The 19,679-nt window shown below is 42.8% G+C and overlaps 1 protein-coding gene across 1 annotated transcript in view; it reads left to right on the top strand.

Moving 5' to 3' along the window:
- The window catches only part of CACNB4 (calcium voltage-gated channel auxiliary subunit beta 4), a 142,378-nt gene that overhangs the window by 73,969 nt on the left and 48,730 nt on the right, over positions 1–19,679 (top strand). The window contains exons 4-8 of the mRNA XM_084810959.1: positions 705–827; positions 5,576–5,706; positions 11,471–11,547; positions 15,542–15,561; positions 15,650–15,730. Coding sequence (XP_084667085.1) covers positions 705–827; positions 5,576–5,706; positions 11,471–11,547; positions 15,542–15,561; positions 15,650–15,730 — 432 coding nt within the window. The remainder of the gene's footprint in view (positions 1–704; positions 828–5,575; positions 5,707–11,470; positions 11,548–15,541; positions 15,562–15,649; positions 15,731–19,679) is intronic.

Here is a 19,679-nt window from a genome sequence, read left to right as displayed (position 1 = left end):
TCCTAAGAGAAGAAGTAGGGAAGACACAGGAGCCTTCAAAACATCCTGTATTTATTAGGGCCATGTGCGAGCTTTCTACCCTCTTGCTGAAATACAAGTAATTTAGGGGAATAGCGAGCAAGCTCAACTTTTCTGGCTAGGCTAAAATTGTGCTAATTTTGTACAAGACCCACAGCGGAATTTATCAATTCATCGCTGGTGTCAGGATTTCTGGCTATGAAGGGTGGGTGGATCTTGAACCAGCATCACCTAGAACAGGGGTGCAGAACCACAGGCCGGCAATCTCAATCCAGCCCTCCTGGGGTTCTCCAGAAGGCCACACCCCCTTTCCCTTGACCACCAATCATTTGGTAGTTTTCCAGCTTTTGTGCAGCTTTTTCCCATTCTAAAAGGTTGAAATGCCGCTCCTACAGCTTAGTTACTGGCAGTACGAGCTTTGAGCTAAATTTGCCCCACCCCTTTTGCCTTTGATTCCTCCCAGCACTGGCATGTGACCCCCACGGGCTTCTCCGAAATGGAATTCAGCCCATGGGCTGAAAGAGGTTCTGCACCCCTGACTTAGAAGAAGGGTTGGAGGCTCTGTGTTGTGAACCTGCGCCACTGGTACCCAAGTAGCCCCCCTTTTCCTTATTTCCCTCTGCTTTGCATGACGGGTTACTGCCCATTCCTGTTCCTGTGTAACAGAAGTGTATTTCTGTTCCCAGTCAAAGCCTGTAGCATTTGCTGTGAAGACTAATGTGAGCTACTGTGGAGCACTAGATGAAGATGTTCCTGTACCAAGCACTGCCATCTCTTTTGATGCTAAGGATTTTCTACACATTAAAGAGGTAACTACGCAGTGTAATTCTTCTTCTTATCTGCCAGTAGCTTGAGCCGGAACAGTTTGCTTTGAGCCATGCAAGATATGAACCTGAAGCTGAAAAGCACAGAGCACAGTACCTGATTAGAGAGTGACATCCAGGACCATTCATCCTGATCAACGTTTTAAACAGCACTGAGGCGACTGGACAACTTGAAATTGTAGGCCAGTGAGGCAACATTTGGGATCCAGTGGGGCTTAAAGTCATTCATACTTGTTAGAATTGTGTGTTCTATGTGTGTCTTATCAAACCTCAAACTTAAATGAGTTAAGTGAACAGAATGGATTCCTCAAAACCTCAAACTTAAATTCTGTTGAATGAACAGAATGGATTTCAGCACTACAGGACTGGCATGGTTGAAATAGGTAGAATTGCTTGGGAAACCACTTGGTAAAAATGGCTTCATTTGTAGAATGGCATCCATATGCTTTCACTTTGGGGCAGCTATCATGCTACAAAGGTTAACATATGAACTGGGTGGGCTTCAGTTCCATGTATCTCTTTGTACTCAAGTGGTACCTAAGAATTTCTTTCTGAGGTGGTTTAATTGCCTTCTGCTTGCAATTACTTGTTTCTGAATTACCAAACTGCAAGCCAAACATTGGTTGTGCTGATCTCCAGGCACATTGCTGCTAACTGAATATATTTCACCAGTATTATATATAGCGGCTTTCATTTAATTATCACTCATATAGTATAACATTGGTCTTAACTGCGGTAGACTGTGTGACTGAAGACCATTCCCCTCCCCAACCATTACTAGATAGGAATTCAACGGTGGTTACTCCCAAAAAGTGTGTGCAGAATTGCAACCTGAACTACCTATTGTCAACTTCAGATCTTGGAATGAAGCAGATCATGTATATGCACCATTCAGTGGCGGTACCAGGAAAAATACTAGGTGGGAGCATAGAAGGGGGGAAGTCTGTTTCAGAAGCAGGGAGCCAAATTTTGTTTCATGTGTTAGATGAGCAAAGGGCTGGATGCGCCTGATCTCGGAAGCTAAGCAGTGTCAGCCCTGGTTAGTACTTGGATGGGAGACCTGGGAATCAGGCTTCCTGCATTGAGCAGGGGGTTGGACTGGATGGTCTTGTAGGTCCCTTCCAACCCTATGATTCTATGATTTCTGAAAGAGAAATAATGGTACATTCCACATTAGTGTTCCCACCCTAAACATTTTCTCTGAAATTAACTTTCAAGTGAGCATGCTTAGGATGATAGACTTACATTAACTTTCAGTTTATGATTCAGCTATAACTGTATGTGAAAAGTGCTTTTCTTCAAGTAACCAGAGGGATCCAGCAGTTGGGGTGAGAAGTGGGTAGAGGGCAACCTACTTGTTTAGGAGGACTCTTGCCCCCTTATCTTCCCCCCACCCCGCGGAGTTTCCTGTGGCACTTTTAAGGAGAGTTGCAATGCTTCACTCAAACACAAGAGTTATCTTTATGTATTCAACTCAGTGTCCTGCATTAGAGGGTCTATATGCACGATTGCTTTTAATAAGATATCAGTTATACTAAAACAACTTGATGTCTGACATTGAGCTGGAAATTCTTTTGTGCAGAGCAACATGTACCCATATTTTTCCCCTCATGGGTGGAATAGGAGTCGGAGCGGGGGAGATGGAAAAATGGTTAACCACCCCTCCCCGTTTTTCCCACTGCTTAAACTCACAGCCTCCAGGGCTGCTTTTGATTAAACAAAACCATCACAAAACCTTAGTGGGAAGATGCACTCAACTGTGTTTCATATCTCATTTGGGCCTCAGGCAAGGTCACTCTGGCGACAAGCTGAAATGTCAGCAAGAATGGATGACTCCATATACAAGATGTCTCATCTGTCATTCGTCGGACTATATATTATGCACTTTTAAAACAGATTAAGTGACAACAATTATTGGCAATGCATAAACATCCTGGGCTCGGCAACCAATAGGAGGGAAATGTACTTCTTCCACCTACACTGAAGATGGAGATATGCCTTGAAGAACATATGGAAGGTGCTTTGTAATGAGAGTAACCTTGCTATGCATGCCGCGTCTTTGCATCTTAACTCTGGAAATAGGATAGGCATTTTTACTGTCTTTATAAAGAAATCTGGTAGCCCACTTCCCAGATGCCATGAAACACCTTCATAAACACCCACCCTATCAACTAATGAATATATGAATTATACTCCTAACAGCAGGTCCGATCCAATCCCAGAAACTGCTTACCTATTAAACCTTGCAAATATCTCTTACGTCTCTGTTCTTCATCTTTGCTTCCAATAGTCTTCAGCCATTCTTTGTTACCTGTATCACTGCTCTAATTTGCCCTGTTTTCCTATATTGTATCTTCTATATACTTTTTTTTGGGTCTGAAAATAGAATCATAGAATCATAGAATAGTAGGGTTGGAAGGGGCCTACAAGGCCATCAAGTCCAACTCCCTGCTCAATGCAGGAATCCAAGTCAGAGCATCAATCCAAGTCAGAGCATCAAAATAAGAAGAACAAACTCCCCTCTCTGGTTTATTTACTTGCATTATGTGTTAGTCATTGTGAATTCATTTTTCCATTGGGGGAAAGTGGGAAAGAAAGGAGAAAAATAGTGTCAGGGGGAGCAGTGGCAGGTGGAGGTGGGGGTTGGAGAAGGCTAGAACTGGAGCAAGAGGAAAAGCACCAGGTAGGCACATAATTTGATCCCTCCTGAGATACGTGCTCATATATTTTGGACAAGCCTAGGACGTTGTACAGCCTTGGAGAAATGTTGCATATATCTACATTAAGATCATCATCTGAGGCCCTCCTCCAGGTGCCCCTGCCAAATGAGGTGAGGCGGGTGGCTACAAGACAGAGGCCCTTTCAGTGGTGGCACCCCATTTGTGAAACGCTCTCCAGGGCCCCATCTACACGGGGGATTTACTCCAGTTCTACCGCATCTCACGGATGATCATGGCACATGACATACTCCCGTCTCTGCAGCAAGTGTGGGTTTTCATGCCGTAAAACCTGCTTTTTTGCAAACTCGTTTTGTGATGGATTTTCCTGTCATGGCGGCTTCAGTGCAGTTTGGAAGGGAAGGGAACATTGCATTATGAAAAGGTGGATATGAGGAGAGGAGTTGGCTAAACATGTCTACTCAGAAGTAACTCATGGCCTTCAATTGCACTTTACCAAGTGTGGAGCAGAGAGGGGGGCGGGGAGCAAGCCTCTGCTCATTCACTGCACTGCACCTACGCAGTTAATGCTGTTCCATTCTGCTCGTGAGACTCAACCCACCCAACCTGAACTAATGCAGTTTCAGGTGTCGTTTGCCCTGTGAAAGTGTTTGTTTTTTAATGGATGCACTGTTTTACTGGTGATGTGTGCCACAGTAGGAGCAAATTCGAATTCATGAATATTTGGCTTTAAACAAAATTGCATCATAAAGCATCTCTGTGTAGATGGTGCCAGGGGAAGACCTTTTTATTTTCCCAGGCATTTTAAATACTGTTTTTAGTGCTTTTAGTATTTATTCTGCTGATGGTTTTAATGTGGTTTTATGTGCTGAGATGGTTTTATTCTTTACTGCTGGTTTTCTCTTGGTTTTATTCTGAGCTGGGGTGGAGTTGTTTTGTTCATTTGTTTGTTTTAATGTTTGTATTTTATCTTTTCAATGTATTGTGCACCGCCCAGACAACTTTGCTCATTGGGCTTTAAAGAAGTACAGTAAATAAATAAATAAATAAATAAATATTGACATCTGCATGCAGTGCAGATAAAGTGGTGAGCGTGAAGGTAAACTGGAGGGTATGTGCAAAGACTGGGAGGTGAAGAAATGCAAATGTTTACTTAGGCTTCCTACAAGCATACAATTTTCTGCTGCAGGATGAGCAGTGCTCTCCCTACCCCCACCATTGCTCCTACAATGTCATACATACAGGTTCTGGATCTAATGTCCTCTCCCTCCTCGCCAATGCTTCAGAAGGTGTGTCTGCTATGGGTTTGCTTGTTTTTCCAGTACCATGCATGTTTGTTCGGTCAAGTGCCTGTTTAGAGCTATTTACACTTTAAAAACCACTCCAAGAATTGTGGGAGAGGTGGCTTTGTAATTGACACAAGTGATTTTGTAATTGACGCAGACAATCATTACCTTGCAAATCCAGCTTGTTCTGTGAGCCAGAAGAAGAGATTTCTTCTAGATTTGATCTCAGGGAGAAGATGGTCCAGGTGTCAAAAATGTTGGCAAGTGTGTTTCCACAATAGACTCACTGCTAAACCATCCATCCATCTGTACACATCCTTATTTGCCCCTAGTAAACCTATATTAAGAGCTTATTCAGATGATCCAGAAGTTCCTAATAGAACCATACCACCTCAGAATGGATGTGAAGAATTTCATTTTTCCCTCATATCAAATTCTCACTGCATATGGAAAGCTAACAGGCCAGCAACTCTGTGCACTGGGGTTACAAGATTGGTGCTGAAGGAGGAAATGTAGGGAAGTGACATCACGGTTCAACCAATTCCCTCCATCCACCTTCTTAGAAACTGCTCCAGCTTGCTACCTGGCTGCTTCTTGGTAGTGTGTGCCATGTTTGATGGATAGTCCACTAGGTGCTGTATGAGGAGCAGGCAAATGGCTTTTATGGATGTATGTTGATAGTGGAGGGAGCTAGCAGGAGAAGGCACGAGCATACTAAGTGGGAGGAAGAGAGAACAAAAGATTCAAATTAATAACTTCTTTGTTACAGAAATATAACAATGACTGGTGGATAGGAAGATTAGTTAAAGAAGGCTGTGAGATTGGCTTCATCCCAAGCCCACTAAGGCTGGAGAACATTCGGATCCAGCAGGAGCAGAAGAGAGGGCGTTTTCACGGAGGGTAAGGGAAAGCGCTTGTTTTGTCATAACCACATTTTGGTGCTGATTTTATTGTGTTATTAGCTCATTTCACTTTTTTTATGAGATGTTCAGTGCTTGCAACTCTTAAAAAGTGGCCTTTCTTTACTGACACAACCAAAAATTGCTAAGAATGTGTCAAAGATGCAAATGTAATCTGAGCTGGTAAATGAATGGCTTCAGCCTGGTCTTCATGTAGGATTAGATCACTCCAGTAATTGTCCATGGATCCTAAAAGTGAATTGTCCATGGATCCTAAAAGTTCATGAATTCAGTGGAGCATTCAGATATGCTGCTGCAATCTCCCTGCCTTTCCTACTATATTCTTTTGCATGCAGAAGCATGATCCTTGGATTCATACACATAAGCTCCTTCCCTCTGGAATCTCAAGACATTTCATGATAGTCTTTCACCTAAGCTGTGGCTTTGAAGAGTCCAAGTAATTAATATAGGCCAGATGATGACTTCAGCATCTTTTGATGAAGGATTTGGATGGCCAAGTGTCTTCTTACTTTACAGAGGACAGTCCTCTATTTGAAAGTGTCCTCTGTTTGAAGGGCTGTCCAGCCCAAGTCCAGTTTAAAGAAAAAGAACCTTAAGAAGGGAGAGCAGGGGCCTCAGAGTTACCTGTCAAGAGTTAGCACCTGGACAACAGACACACAGGTCACCTGATCACAGACTTCCCCACTATGGTCAGATGTATTCTGTTTCTATTTAAATTACAGCAATTATTTCTAAATGTGCATCTATACATATAAATTAGCATGTGACTTTTTTCTTTTTGCAAATTTGTGTTGTCTTTTGTCTTCTTTATTAATGATACATTTCCCTTTTTTTGGCAATGTGTAATTGGCTACCCTTTAAAAGATGGTTTTTAATTTTTTTGTTAATATATAAAGATGGTACAAATTTATCCAGATCTATAAAGCAAATAATATACAACTGGTTAAGCAAACAAATGAACACATAACATATAAACATGCAGACAAATGTCATCACTGCCAAATGTTTAAAAGATGTTTTTGTAACTCATATAACCAATACTGTTTTTGTCTTGAGTGTGTGTCCTTGAAAAATGCAACAAAATAACTTGTGAATGTGGTTGCTAATTATTATGTGTAATGCAGGAAATAGCCAGTTTTAATGGCCAACCTCAGAATTTGTTGTGAAAGAGGATATATATACTTAGAATAAATCTTAAAAATCAGAACTAGTAATCCATAGAAATCCATAGTTGCATTTTATTTGTTCCAGTGGACATGCATTATCCTCTTTCTATGAGAGTACGTAATCTTACAATGCAATCCTATACATGTCTACCTACTCCCATTGAGTTCAGAGAGTAAGTAGACATCAGCTTACTCTCAGATAAGTGGGTATAGGGTTACATCCTCGAAGAAAAGCATTGTCAGTCTGCCAGCTGCCATTCATGATGTTTTTATTGGATTTTTAACTATCTTATTGTTCACTGAATTGTATTGGTGTTGAGAGAAAAAAAGTCCTATGTAGCTCTTTGATGAAGAAAGCAAATCACTACAGAGAAGGCAAGAAGTCTCTTGTTTTTTTGGATGCCATAGGTGGCAATAATAGTGAAATGCTTACAGTTGTAGGGCCAATTCCATCAATCTACACTACTGGCAGTCTCAATCCTTTTCCATAACACTTCCTGGATTGCAGCTGCAATGTTCTAAGTGCCTTTTATTTTTTATACATCACAGGAGGGGTGTCATTAGAGGAGGGCTCACCTGGGAACGGACCCCGGATCTTTTTTGAGCTGTGCCCTGGATCTTTTGAGCTGTCCTAATTACCATTTTTTTTACATTTGTCCATTGACTTGCATTTTAAAACAGAAATGGCCATAACTTTTTTCTTTTATAAGAAAAATACATGACATTCGGAGACCTGGTAATCCCCATGGAGCTCATTGAGCCTGCCCATTTTCAGGCAGTTAGGTCCGGTGGCTGTTGTGCTAGTCACAGGTAAAATTTGCTATTTTCACGAAAATGTGTCAAAGCAAAGAGCTATTTTTTTTTTTTGTGCTTCCACATAAGTGCATGGAATTTGGGGATCTGGCTGCCCCTATGGTGTTGACTGAACGTGCCAAATTTCAGACAGTTAGGTCCAGTGGCTTTTGTGCTAGCCATGCGTAAAGTTTCCTTTTCTCAAAGACTAAAATAAAAAGTAAAAACTGCCAAGCTACACAGGGGATTAGAAATGCTAATCAGAAGTTGTTTAAGGTGACCATTAGGAGGTCACTATCCCTAACCTCTGGTGCAGGTTTTTTTGAGATGCAAAAAACCTCTTTCCCCCTACTTTTCTGCTCTTACATGCCCACTGTTGGGAGCTTGCCTGCAATGAAATTTTGAAGAGGGAGAAGGAAGGGAAGAAAGAGCTTCATGTGAAATACTGGTATTTCACACAGCACCTGATTTTACCGCCCCAAACTGGAACCTTTGGCTTCTGCAGAAGTTTAGTAGCTTCAGTACAGCAAAGGATCCAGTCAGCCTCCACAAACTTCTTTCTCCCCCTCCACTTTAATTTCTCCTAAATAGCGGTAGGAGTCAAATAATCCCAAAGGGAGGGTTAGGACTATGTGGCATCATGATTGAGAAACTGCTGGGGCTTTTAAATAGGTTCTACACTTTTAAAAAAGCTAGAAGAAACCCTCATCCACCTCACCTCATAAAGTTCATTTAAGTATGTGCAATCCGTACAAACCCTCCACAGCCTCCTAAATTCCTCTGAAGTACCACCTCTCTGAAAGGAGCCACTTGGCTTAGGGAATCCCCAACCCCACGCACATTTCCAATCACCATTCTTTTTTTCCTCTTCCCTCCCCTGTTCTTTCTTTTTCTTCTTTATTCCACCCAGAGCATATCTTGGGGAATTCTTAAAGAAACTTCTCTTCAGTGGGCAAGAGAAGTTCTGAACTGTATTTGACTTTATACAAACAGACAAGACGATTGGGTTTTCTCCTTCTCACTCAAGTCTTTGAGAAGAGTGGGTTCACCTGGTTGCAGAAAAACAAATCTGGGGCTGTTTTGTTTGTCAGTTGCCATCATCCAGCAATAGGAAGGGCTGCAGCTCAGTGGCAGAGCACCTGCTTGGCATGCAGAAGGTCCCAGGTTCAACCCCCAGCATCTCCAGGCAGGGCTAGGAAAGAATCCTGCCTGAAACCCTGGAGAGCCGCTGCTGCCAGTCAGTGTCAACAGTACTACGCTAGATGGACCCAGGGTCTGACTCAGTATAAGGCAGCCTATGTTCCTATGAACAGAAAGCATTAATAAAAATAGGAGTGTTTGGTTTGTTTTTTAAGTGAAGGGGAGATAAATACTGCTCATTTATGCAATCCAAGTATGCCTACTCAGAAGCCCCATTATGTTTAATGAGGCTTACCTTCAGGAAAGCGTGCATAGGATTCCAGCACAAGTTACTTTTGCAGGGACGTTTGCACTTTGATGTTCTGGATGTTTACTCAGAAATAATTCCTGAGTTGTGAGCATGGTACTGCAGCCTTAATACAGTGCCTACCCAATTCTGTCTAATGAATTGACTACCCTTTCAGCTCAGTCCTATGCATGTTTTGTCATTTGTGGGTTTGGGTTTTGTTTTGTTTTTGCATGAACTCTTTCTTCAGTTGTGAGGGAAAGGCACTTCGTGCATGCTCAGAGTTTCTCCAAAACATAGCCCTAGTTTTGAGAACAGACTCATTGGCTGAATCCTGGTGAAATCTTGGCACAAATGAAGTTATGGGGAGGAAGATACAATGAGAGCTCGTGCATAACAAGGAGGAGGTAGAGATGACTTGCACAAAACAAGACATCTGTTATGATAAAGAGTTGCTGGAGGATGGTAGGATGAGGAGGGATGGTTGCATGGAGGGGAATAGAATTGGTAGGGGGAGAATGTAAGTGCTCAGTGGTGAAAGAAAAGCATTCTGCATATGCTCAGATGCACTCTCTATTTAAGAACATAAGAAGAGCCATGCTGCATCAGACCAAGGTCCATGTAGTCCAGCATTCTGTTCACACAGTGACTAATCAGATGCCCATGGGAAACCCACAAGTAGAACATGAGTGCAATAGCACTTTCCCACCCATGTTCCCCTGCTCCTAATGTTGGTAAAATGTAAATAAATTCTAGTAATTCTAAAATTGCATGAATGTATATCCTTCAGAAACTTTGCAGGTTTCTTTCCTGGGAGACACCTCTAATGACCTGTGCATTTTCATACAAATTTACCCCCCAAAAAAAACTATTGGGGAAGGGGTGAAGGTAAAGCAAATCACTCCCTCCTCCATACTGGAGAACTCCCCTTCCACATGAACTGCTGCACTTATCCTTCTGAAACTTTGCTGGTTTCTTACTTAGGGACAACTCTAGGCTGTCTGTAATTTTCAGAACAATGGTCCACAAGGAAAATAAGGAGATTAATATGCCCTCTTTTGGAGACTTCAAAATATCAAGGCCACCCTTGCACAAAAATCCTTGTGGCTATCATTCTGAAATTTGGAGACATGATCTCCTCTGATGGGGCAATGAATCCTGAAATGTGTATCCAATTTTTCCAAGTAATAAAAAATTTATTGGCAGTTCCCTTTAAAATAAAATCAAAATATAAACCCTGCACCTATTTTTCTGACATTGGGCAGGTGTAATCCCCTTCTAGGGGGCTACTATGCCTGAAATTACCATCCAGTTCTGACCAAGAGCAAAAAGTTACAGTTTTTGTAAAAATTTCCAGTGGTAGTCAACAGGAAGCATAAAGACTCATTTTTCCAACCCTTGACTCAGGTTTGGTGCTGAGCTGAAATGGTCCGACTACAACTTGGCCTGAGCAGAAGCAGGATGCTTTCCAAAATGCTGAATCAGGGTCTGAGTTGAATTGGGGTGGGGGTCAGTGCACACTTATGTATGTATGTAATCTATACACACACGCAAGCACACACCACACACACACACACACACACATATTAGAGGTGCACTTAGACTTGGATATATTATAAAGATAGATAGATGGATGGATGGATGGATGGATGGATAGATAGATAGATAGATAGATAGATGCAAATTTGTGTTATGGGCCTGTGCCCCGGATCTTTTAAGAGCCCAGCAATGCCCCTGCATCACAGAAAACCATGCTGGGATTCTCCTCCGTAAAACCTTGCAGCAAAAAGAATGATGGCCTTATAGAAGTATTACTCGATTATATGAGTGGGAAAAAGAAATCCATGACCAAAGAATATCATTTGCTGCTTGGGTTACACACTGCGAGGAGCTCACTTTACAAATCCATCCCATTTAGCCAGATTTTAAGAGCAACAAGGAAAATTAGCAAAGTCAGTGCGATTCTGTGTCACTGCACAATTGGGGCACAACAAAATTGACCAATTAGGTGGTCTTTGCAGAGAACTGTATGGTGCTGAATAACTGGAAGCAAATAGAATGATGATCTACACTCACACCCAAGCTACCAACCACTGGGCAGGCTCTGGAACTGTGATGTTGCACTTCCAAGACTAGCAGCGGCATAACTATCGTTCTCTGCCTTGTAGTTATCCCTCAAAAATAGGATGTTTTCATGATCTTCCTCTTAGTCTGTCCAAAGCACTGCCCGTTACGCATTTTTATCCGATTTGATCAAGAATGGATAGAGACCTTCAGTTGCATTTAAACACTTTTGAAGGCCTGATGACTTTCATCTTTTGATTGCTCCAACTATTAAATAGGGATTCTTTTCATTGTAGGAAATCGAGTGGAAATTCTTCGTCAAGCCTTGGAGAAATGGTGTCTGGCACATTTCGAGCCACACCCACTTCCACTGGTGAGTTTCCATATCTCTTAAAGGACATAATTTCACTTTCAAAAGTTGCATTCATTCATTCATTCATTCATTCATTAGATTTATTAGCTGCCTATCTGGCCGGCTACCTGGCCACTCTAGGTGGCGTACAATACAAATAACAACACAAAATACAACATAATCAACTAAACAAAACAACATTGCTCTAAAAAAAAAACCCTAACCCACCCCAAATGCCCACCTGAACAGCCAGGTTTTCAACGCCCAGTGGAAGCTCATCAATGAGGGGGCATGGCAGAGGTTACTAGGGAGGGAATTCCTCAGAGTGGGGGCCACCACAGAAAAGGCCCTCTCCCTAGTCCTCACCAGCCTAGCTATCCTGGCTGATGGGACAGACAGAAGGCCTTCTGAGGCTGATCTCATTAAGCAGCATCCCTGGTGTTGCTGGAGGCACTCCTTAAGATAGGCTGGGACAGAACCATATAGGGTTTTAAAGGTCAATAGCAACACCTTGAATTGGGCCCGGAAAACAAATGGTAACCAGTGCAACTCCTTCAGCACTGGAGTGATGTAATCAGGTGGGCTGCCGCGTTCTGCATCAGCTACTTTTCAGCCAATTCAGCCACTTTGAATTGTGCGGTAAGACTATTTACTGGGGCAGTCCTAGTACAAACCTGCATTCATGTTAGCAGGGCTTATGTGGGATTCTTGTAGAAAGACAAAAAGAAAACAGCAGCATAAATTCAGTTTAACTGCAGCTGTGGAGGATTTTTGAACAGGTTTAACTATGTTTTTAGGTGTAAATACACTGGGTTTTTCCCTTGAAAGGTATATATTGAAATGCATTAGGAATAAAGAGCAATCTGTGGTTGCTGAGAGGCTCAGCCATGATGGCTTGTACACATGTAGCTTGCATTTTTGGTTGCCATCACCCTAGCACCTTGACTAATAATGTTTTTTGTTCTGGGGAAGGCTGCTTGAGCAAGAGGATCCTGATGCTAGGCTACGCTACCCATCTTTCTTGTAATGGAAGTTCGCAACTTATTGTCAGGAGTGCCTTGGTGGCCTCTCTCAGTAGATTCCAATAGCCAACTCAAGACACAGACGAAAGGATTTCTTTTCAAAGCTTTAATCTTTTTACAACTTAATGACTCTTTCAGATGCTAATCACCAGCGACTAAAACAAGGAACAGCAGAGTGGCCTAAGCTTCAAGTAGGCAGTTGATCCCCGTTTGAAAGAGAGTTGAAGACCCACAACTTATGGGCTAGGGAGAGATCCTCCGTCTTTCCCTTGGGTCCATGGGAGGCGGCCGTTGCTTGTGCGCCAAACGGGCGCTACGCCTCCTTTCCGTGCCCTCCATCGCTCGTCGCTCTTTGCATCTGTGTCAAGCATCTAAGAAGCCCCCCTCCTGCACTCCCTCACTACCAGGGTCACTATCTATCTCAGGAATACCGGCAGGAGCTTAGGTGCCTGCCAGGTGCTGAGCCTGTGAGGGATGAGCTGGCTCCTCTCCCACGGATTGTTGTTCCTCCTCAGAATCAGAACTGCTCTGGGGCTCTCTGGGCTCAGTTTCCACCCTGACACTTATATGTTCACTACCCTAAGGGTGCAATCCTATGGCCGCTATTCAGTGGCTAGACAGCCATAGGATAGGTTGGTTCCCTGAGAACCGTGCACCCCTTGTAGATAGCATGGATAAGCCCCACACTCTGTGCTTATAAAAGGAGCGTGGAACGGTGGAAGCGGGGCATTCCTGGGGGTGGGGTGGGGCGGGGAGGGTGGAAGTGCCATTCTGATGCTTTCTGTGCATCGTCTAGCATCCTTCCCCCGCCCCTCCGACTTCCGGCGAAATCGGCCATGAATGCAGGGCAGCTGAAGTGCGGAGGAGTTATCCCCTCCGCACTGCTCCTGCCCTACATTGGGTAGGCAGTCACTTCCGAGTTCGGAGGCGACCGCCTATCCCTATAGGATTGCGCCCTCCCTCCAGCTGTTTGTCATTTATTTATTTATTTATTTATTTATTCAGTTTCAAGATGCTTTATAGCCGAAGCTCTACGGACAAAGTTCATAATAAAATCTAAAACAATAAAACCTTGTGAAGGTTGGCTTTTGTAATGCCAGTCTGAATTCAGTCAAGGTGCTGGGATCCTCTGAAAAGCTTCTCTCCTCTTCCAGAGCCACCCTATTGTACCTTTGTTCAACCCCATCCTGAGTATGCCCACACTCAGAGGCCCCTTCGTGCTCCCAACCTGAAATCTATAACTGCCTGCGGGTCTAACCACCCTGCACACTGTTTGATGGTATGACTCGATGTGGACTCTGCCTGGGATACTTGAGGGCCCTCATGCATTAGAGCTGTTAACTTTCTGTGGGCTTCTCAGAATCTCAGGGAGCCACGTCTTACAGTGGGAGAAAGTAGTACTGTATGTCTGTTGACTTTCGGAACAGTGGTTTATTCGAGGCTAAAGCATTGTGCTAAGTTTCCATAGAAGCTCAGACCGGGTGCCCCAATACTTAGCTAGCTTCTCTTCCTTGCCTCTGTTTGCTAAGTTCCCTCGCCATTCTGTGTCTTTGCTATTTTCTTTGGGTGATTAATGGTCCAAAGAGAGATTTTATTTCAGTGCTCTCTATTCCAAATTCTATTTTTGAACTGTGTTCGACACTGTGCTGGGTTCTGGGGTTCCTAATGACGGCTGAGCCAGCTGTTGGTCTCCCTATTATCTCCTGTATCAGCCTCATCTGAATAGAACTGAAGAGCACATGTTTTTGTGGCATGAGGTGATTATTCTACTGTGTGGTCCAAAGGCTAATCAATGCCAGGGTAGCTTGTATCCGTGGTGACTTTCCAAGTAACCATGACTCACCTGGAAGTGAAGTCCTTTGTGTTCCCCTTTCTCTGAAACAAGTTAAATGTACTCACTCTGACTTTACTTTTCCCTCTTTCTCCTGATATAGTTCTAAATCATCTCTCACATGGCCAACCCCATGCCACTGAAACTCAAGGTGTAGGGCTCCAAATACCAAGTCACCATTTCCAAAGCACCCTCCCTGCTCCTTATTTGGCAAATCTTAATTCCCTGCTCCCCGCTTCTTCCTCTGTCACTTTTATTAGGAGTGGTCTGCCACTACAATTCTGCAAAAGTTTTCAGTACTTCTGGCATGGCTCTGAAAAGCAGTGCCAAATGTGAACCTCCCAGAGAGCTTTGGCTATGGAGCAGTATAGAAATACAAGAAATGAAATGAAATGTGTATATATGCAAGCTTGCATGCATGTGCGAACAAGGACATTCAGCAACACTATGCAGCTGTTTTTACTTTCTGTGTTGGATGCAGCAGTTTTTGATCCCTTATTATTGTGTTCTTGTGCAAGCCCTATTAAAATAAATGGAGGTTGTAAAAATAGTGCTTGTTGGTTTGGGACCAATGAAAATGCTTTTACTGACTGCTAAGCAGCCCCTAGACAAGCAAAGATGCAGTTGAATTTTGCTTCAAGATATATGGAGGGTGCTGGTTCCCATTAGAGAAGGAGTGAGGAACGTGTGTTCCTCCAGATGTTGATGGATTGCAACTTCCATCATGTTTCACTGTTGGCTATGCTGACTGGGGCTGATGGGAGTTACAGTCCATCAACATTTGGAAGGCCACACATTCCACATCCCTGCTTTAGATCTTTTGCCAGCCACGCGGCAGCCACTAACTGCAAGTAGACCCCACATGGCAGGGCTGCTGCATCTAAATGACTTGATTATGTGGGTGCAGGCAATTGCATCTGGTACTAAAAAGGTTAAATAATGTTGCTAACAAAAGAGTGAAGATTGCCAGTTTGATCTGGAATACTTGAATGTTTGTCTGCTTGGATTAGCTTGGTTACCTACCGGGGTGCTTCAGACCCATTTGGAGCAGGTTCTGAGGTTAAACAGGGGCCAAGTTTACCACATGGTGCATGTTTCATTTGTATGTTGTATGACTGCTCCAAGGTTAAACAAGCTAATATTGTCTTTTTTAATCTTTCAGCAAAACAGAAACAGAAAGTGGTAAGTATACGAACTCCACCTTAACCCTCCTCGAAATTGCATATAGTTCAAGAGCACGCATTTACTGGGCATGTTGTTCATCTTTCAGACCGAGCATGTGCCTCCCTATGACGTAGTACCGTCCATGAGGCCTGTGGTGCTAGTTGGTCCCTCGCTAAAAGGCTACGAGGTGAGCATTCTCATTAGTTACTACTAAACAGGAACATCTGACCCTCCTCCAAAATATTTTGAGCAAACTTGCTACTTTTGATAGCAATTGAAAGTTGCCTTAAGGGCTTAGTCCAGACAGTGTGTTGGCCTTTCTGGAACAATCCTGAGTCAGAGGCAATAGTACAACATCCATCCAACGCATAATGGATGTGGGGGGACCAGGGACCCTTGCTGCAGAAAGGATCCTGTTGTTTTGTTTCTAAAAAATAAGGGATGACACGCATTTCCACATTGGAGACGGGAGCAGTTATCCTGTGACAAACTTTTTTTTTTCTTTTAAAGCAAGAAATTCAGAAAATGATAGTGCCATGATCCTGGGAAAAGAGAGTAGTCTTGCTTACATTTATTGCATAAAAAAGCAAAAGTGTCTAGTTGAGTGCACAGACTGAACCAGGGCATGGAGGAGAGTTCTTATTTGTTGCTTATGATGTCCACGTGGCAATTGCAAGAGAAGTGGATGTACAGGAAGAATGGCATTTTCCAAACAACATAATATTGCAGTTTTGAATGCTGGAAAAGACATGCAGCTTTTTGCAGGGGTGGGATGGGGGATGGACTCTGGATTCCCCTACAAATGAATTAGTAATAACAACAGAAGTATGGTGCTATAAACTGATTTGCCTGGAAAAGCCCCAGATTAACAGAACATTGTACAGTATGAACTGATTTATCCAAATGATACATTAATCCTAAAGGCCAAAAGTATGTTGGCAGCGTGTGCTGAAAACATAGAAAATGGAGACTGTCTAAGTCATTGGTCACTGTCTAAGTCACGGTCTAAGTCATAAGTTCCATTCATTAGCATAGAACTTAGGATACATGTGCCTTTTCCTCTACACATGATCATCTGCTTTGAAAGTAACACTAACCTTTGTTATGTGTACAAGCCTCTCCCCCCTGTCTTCCTAAAACTGGTATGTGTGCGTGCGTGCGTGCATGAGAGACAGACAGACAGACAGACAGAGAATGGATGATCGATTAATGTGGTGGGTGGTTTACTGTGTTTGTGTGAATGGATGGGTGGTGTGTGTGTGAGAGAGAGGGGGGAGGGAGAGAGATAACAATGATGAAAGGGGGAAAGGGGAGGGGGGAGAGAGAGAGAGAGAGGGAAGGGGTGGCTTTTGGCTCTGGTCTCACCCACTTTTGGTGTTTGCCCCACCCACTTTTGGCTTTGGTCTTCTCATGTCAGGTATGTGCGCCCCATCTACTTTCCCCCAAGGGAATGTGTCAGCCCCTTGACTTCCAAAGGATTGCCTACCCTTGTTTTAGGGAAGCCAGCCAGGATTGTAGAACATAGTTCAAATTAGGCTTGTTTCCCTAAGCCATAGTTAATACTAACTACACTTTGTCCAGGTTCAGACCACAGTTTTTGAAGACAGAAGCAAAAGCTTCCTGTCTCCTCCCAGTTGCACTGTAGGAGTGGGGGCAGCTCATGAGTTTGAGGCTCATTCACACAATGTGAAAAGGTAATACAGTGTTACATTCCAGCGCAGCTACTCAGCCTTTCCAGACCTATTTCTCTCCTTTCCAGATGACCAGTTTATAGTATGGAAAATACACAGATCCTACCCATTTGTTATATGAGATCTAAACATCCTTCCCCAAGAAACACTAATGTTGTGGTGGCATTGCATTTTCATGGCACATGAGCTGTAATATTATTGCTATCATTAGGAAAATATTATTTTCCCATCAGTACATCCATTTTCCATTGCAAGTGCTGGGTGAAAAATGATTGAAATCTGTTACATAGAGCTTGTGACCTCCTAGTGTTAAGTAACACATCTCCTACACTCACACACTCACTATTTTCAGAACTTAATTTTTTAATGACCTCAGTGGTAGTTTGCACAACCGTGGTGTACTGAAGCACTAGCTTGTTTTAGGGTTTTTTCAGGTTTGCAAAGCACTACATGGTTTGTTCTTGTGCTACAAGTCTGGGTTGTTTGTCCCCCAATGACCCAGAATTATAATTATAGACATTATAATACAGAGCAGGGATGGGCGGAAGGTAGATCTCCCAACATTTTGGACTTCAACTTGCAGAAGCCCCTGCCAGCATGGCCAATGATCGGGAATGCTGGGAGTTGAAGTCCAAAAAATCTGGAGATCTACTTTCTGCACACCCCTGGTATAGAGACATTTCCTATCCACAGGGCTCATACATCTAAATAAACCATAGGACACAGACAAAGGAATGAAATATTTGTCTGAGAAGTATTGTATTTCTAGTTTTACAAAGTGAAAATTACCAAGGTTCTCGCTGGCCCATTCCGCATGTCACAATAGCCCTTTTTAAAAAAGAAAAAAATATGGGTTATTATGAACAAGGCAGTGTGTTGGTACATGCTGTCTGGTAGAAGCTAAACAAGCAATGGACCTTCCATAGATCAACCTGGTTCACACAATCACTGCAGCCCAGTGTGGCTTATTTAAGCCCTGCAACAGACCATGGCTTATTTGGGGGTTGTTTAACCTTCAAAGAACCCATGCCACCTGGGTTCAGATGACACGACTAACCATAGCAACCCCCCACCAGGGATGAATATTTAGAATGGTAAGCCACAGTGGGCTGCGGTGATCATGCAAACCGGACCATTGTTTGGTTAGTTTTATGTGCAAAGCAGGAACTGTGGCTTGTCTCTCCCACAATAAGCCAGAGTCATAACCCAAGAACAACCGTGCATTTGACTCTGGCTTGTCAGGGGAGAGACAAACCACAGTTCCTGCTTTGCACATAAAACTGACCAAACCATGGACGGAAAGTCCATAGTTTGTTTAGCCAGTCCCAATTGCAGCAGGAGTGTTTGGACGGGGTGCACCAGCATGTTTCTGTGTTATCATGATGCGTGAACCAGGCCAATATCTGCTTTTTAAATAATTAACATGATGTTTTTGTTTAGAGATAAAATATATGCTTTGAATACTTGCTGTCTTTGGTGGGACTGTATTATGAACATGTAACTTTTTAGTTAAAAGCCTGTCTCATTCTGTTTTTTAAAAGACAATAGAAAAGATGGAAATGAAGCAAAGCTGAGGTGCTTAATTTTGTCCAGATAATATGTGTGTGTGCGTGTGTGTGTGTGTGTGAGAGAGAGAGAGAGAAAGAGAGAAAGAGAATAACATGCCGTGTCATCTATTAAAACTTGCTCCTTGTATATTTCAAAAATGTAATAATAATATTTCTGGACCTGAATGGGAGCAGGAAAAACACTTTGCTTTTAATAAGATAAAAGGCCTGCCCATAGCACTGTCATGGGCAGAATGTTGGACTTTATCCCCTGCACCTTCAGTGCCTCATTGGCATTTGCAGCATGGTTTATACGCTCAAAATAAAATACAATAATTCAACTTTTAAAAACAGGTTAAAACAGCCATTTATATTCACTTCAACTTGTCTGCCTCACGGGTTGATGTGAGGATTAAATCGTATGCCCCGTGTATGCCATGATGATACTTAGACACAACAATACTCAGGATGTACAAATATGTGTATGCATAGGATGCAAACATTTATTTATTTGGATAATATCTAAGCTTCCCTTCAGTACAGAACTCTCAGGGAAGTGTATAATCAATAAATACATAAATCTTAAAATGGTTAGATGTCAGAAAATGAAAGCCAGGAATTTCATATGCAACCCATCTAAAGCAGAATTGAGTGCCCATCCCAGTGAGAACAGCCGATGCTCTGTGTTTCTAAAGATCTTGGACGAAGTGAGATCAAATTGCTCTACTTAGTGCTCTCTCTAAGGTGATGGTTTACAGAACTTATAGAAGATGTATATGTTAAACAAGTAAAATTAAGATTTCATCTTGGTATCTCCCCCACTCCCCTCCCTCACACACACAGTTTACACACTAGTCAAACAGAATCCTAAGTAGTGGGGATGGAGGGTAGAATCCCT

Source organism: Heloderma suspectum, chromosome 1 (assembly GCF_057233095.1).
Source record: "Heloderma suspectum isolate Gila_16-S chromosome 1, 16-S_ref, whole genome shotgun sequence".
Classification (NCBI taxonomy): Eukaryota; Metazoa; Chordata; class Lepidosauria; order Squamata; family Helodermatidae; genus Heloderma; species Heloderma suspectum.
This window is presented reverse-complemented; position numbering and strand designations above follow the sequence as displayed.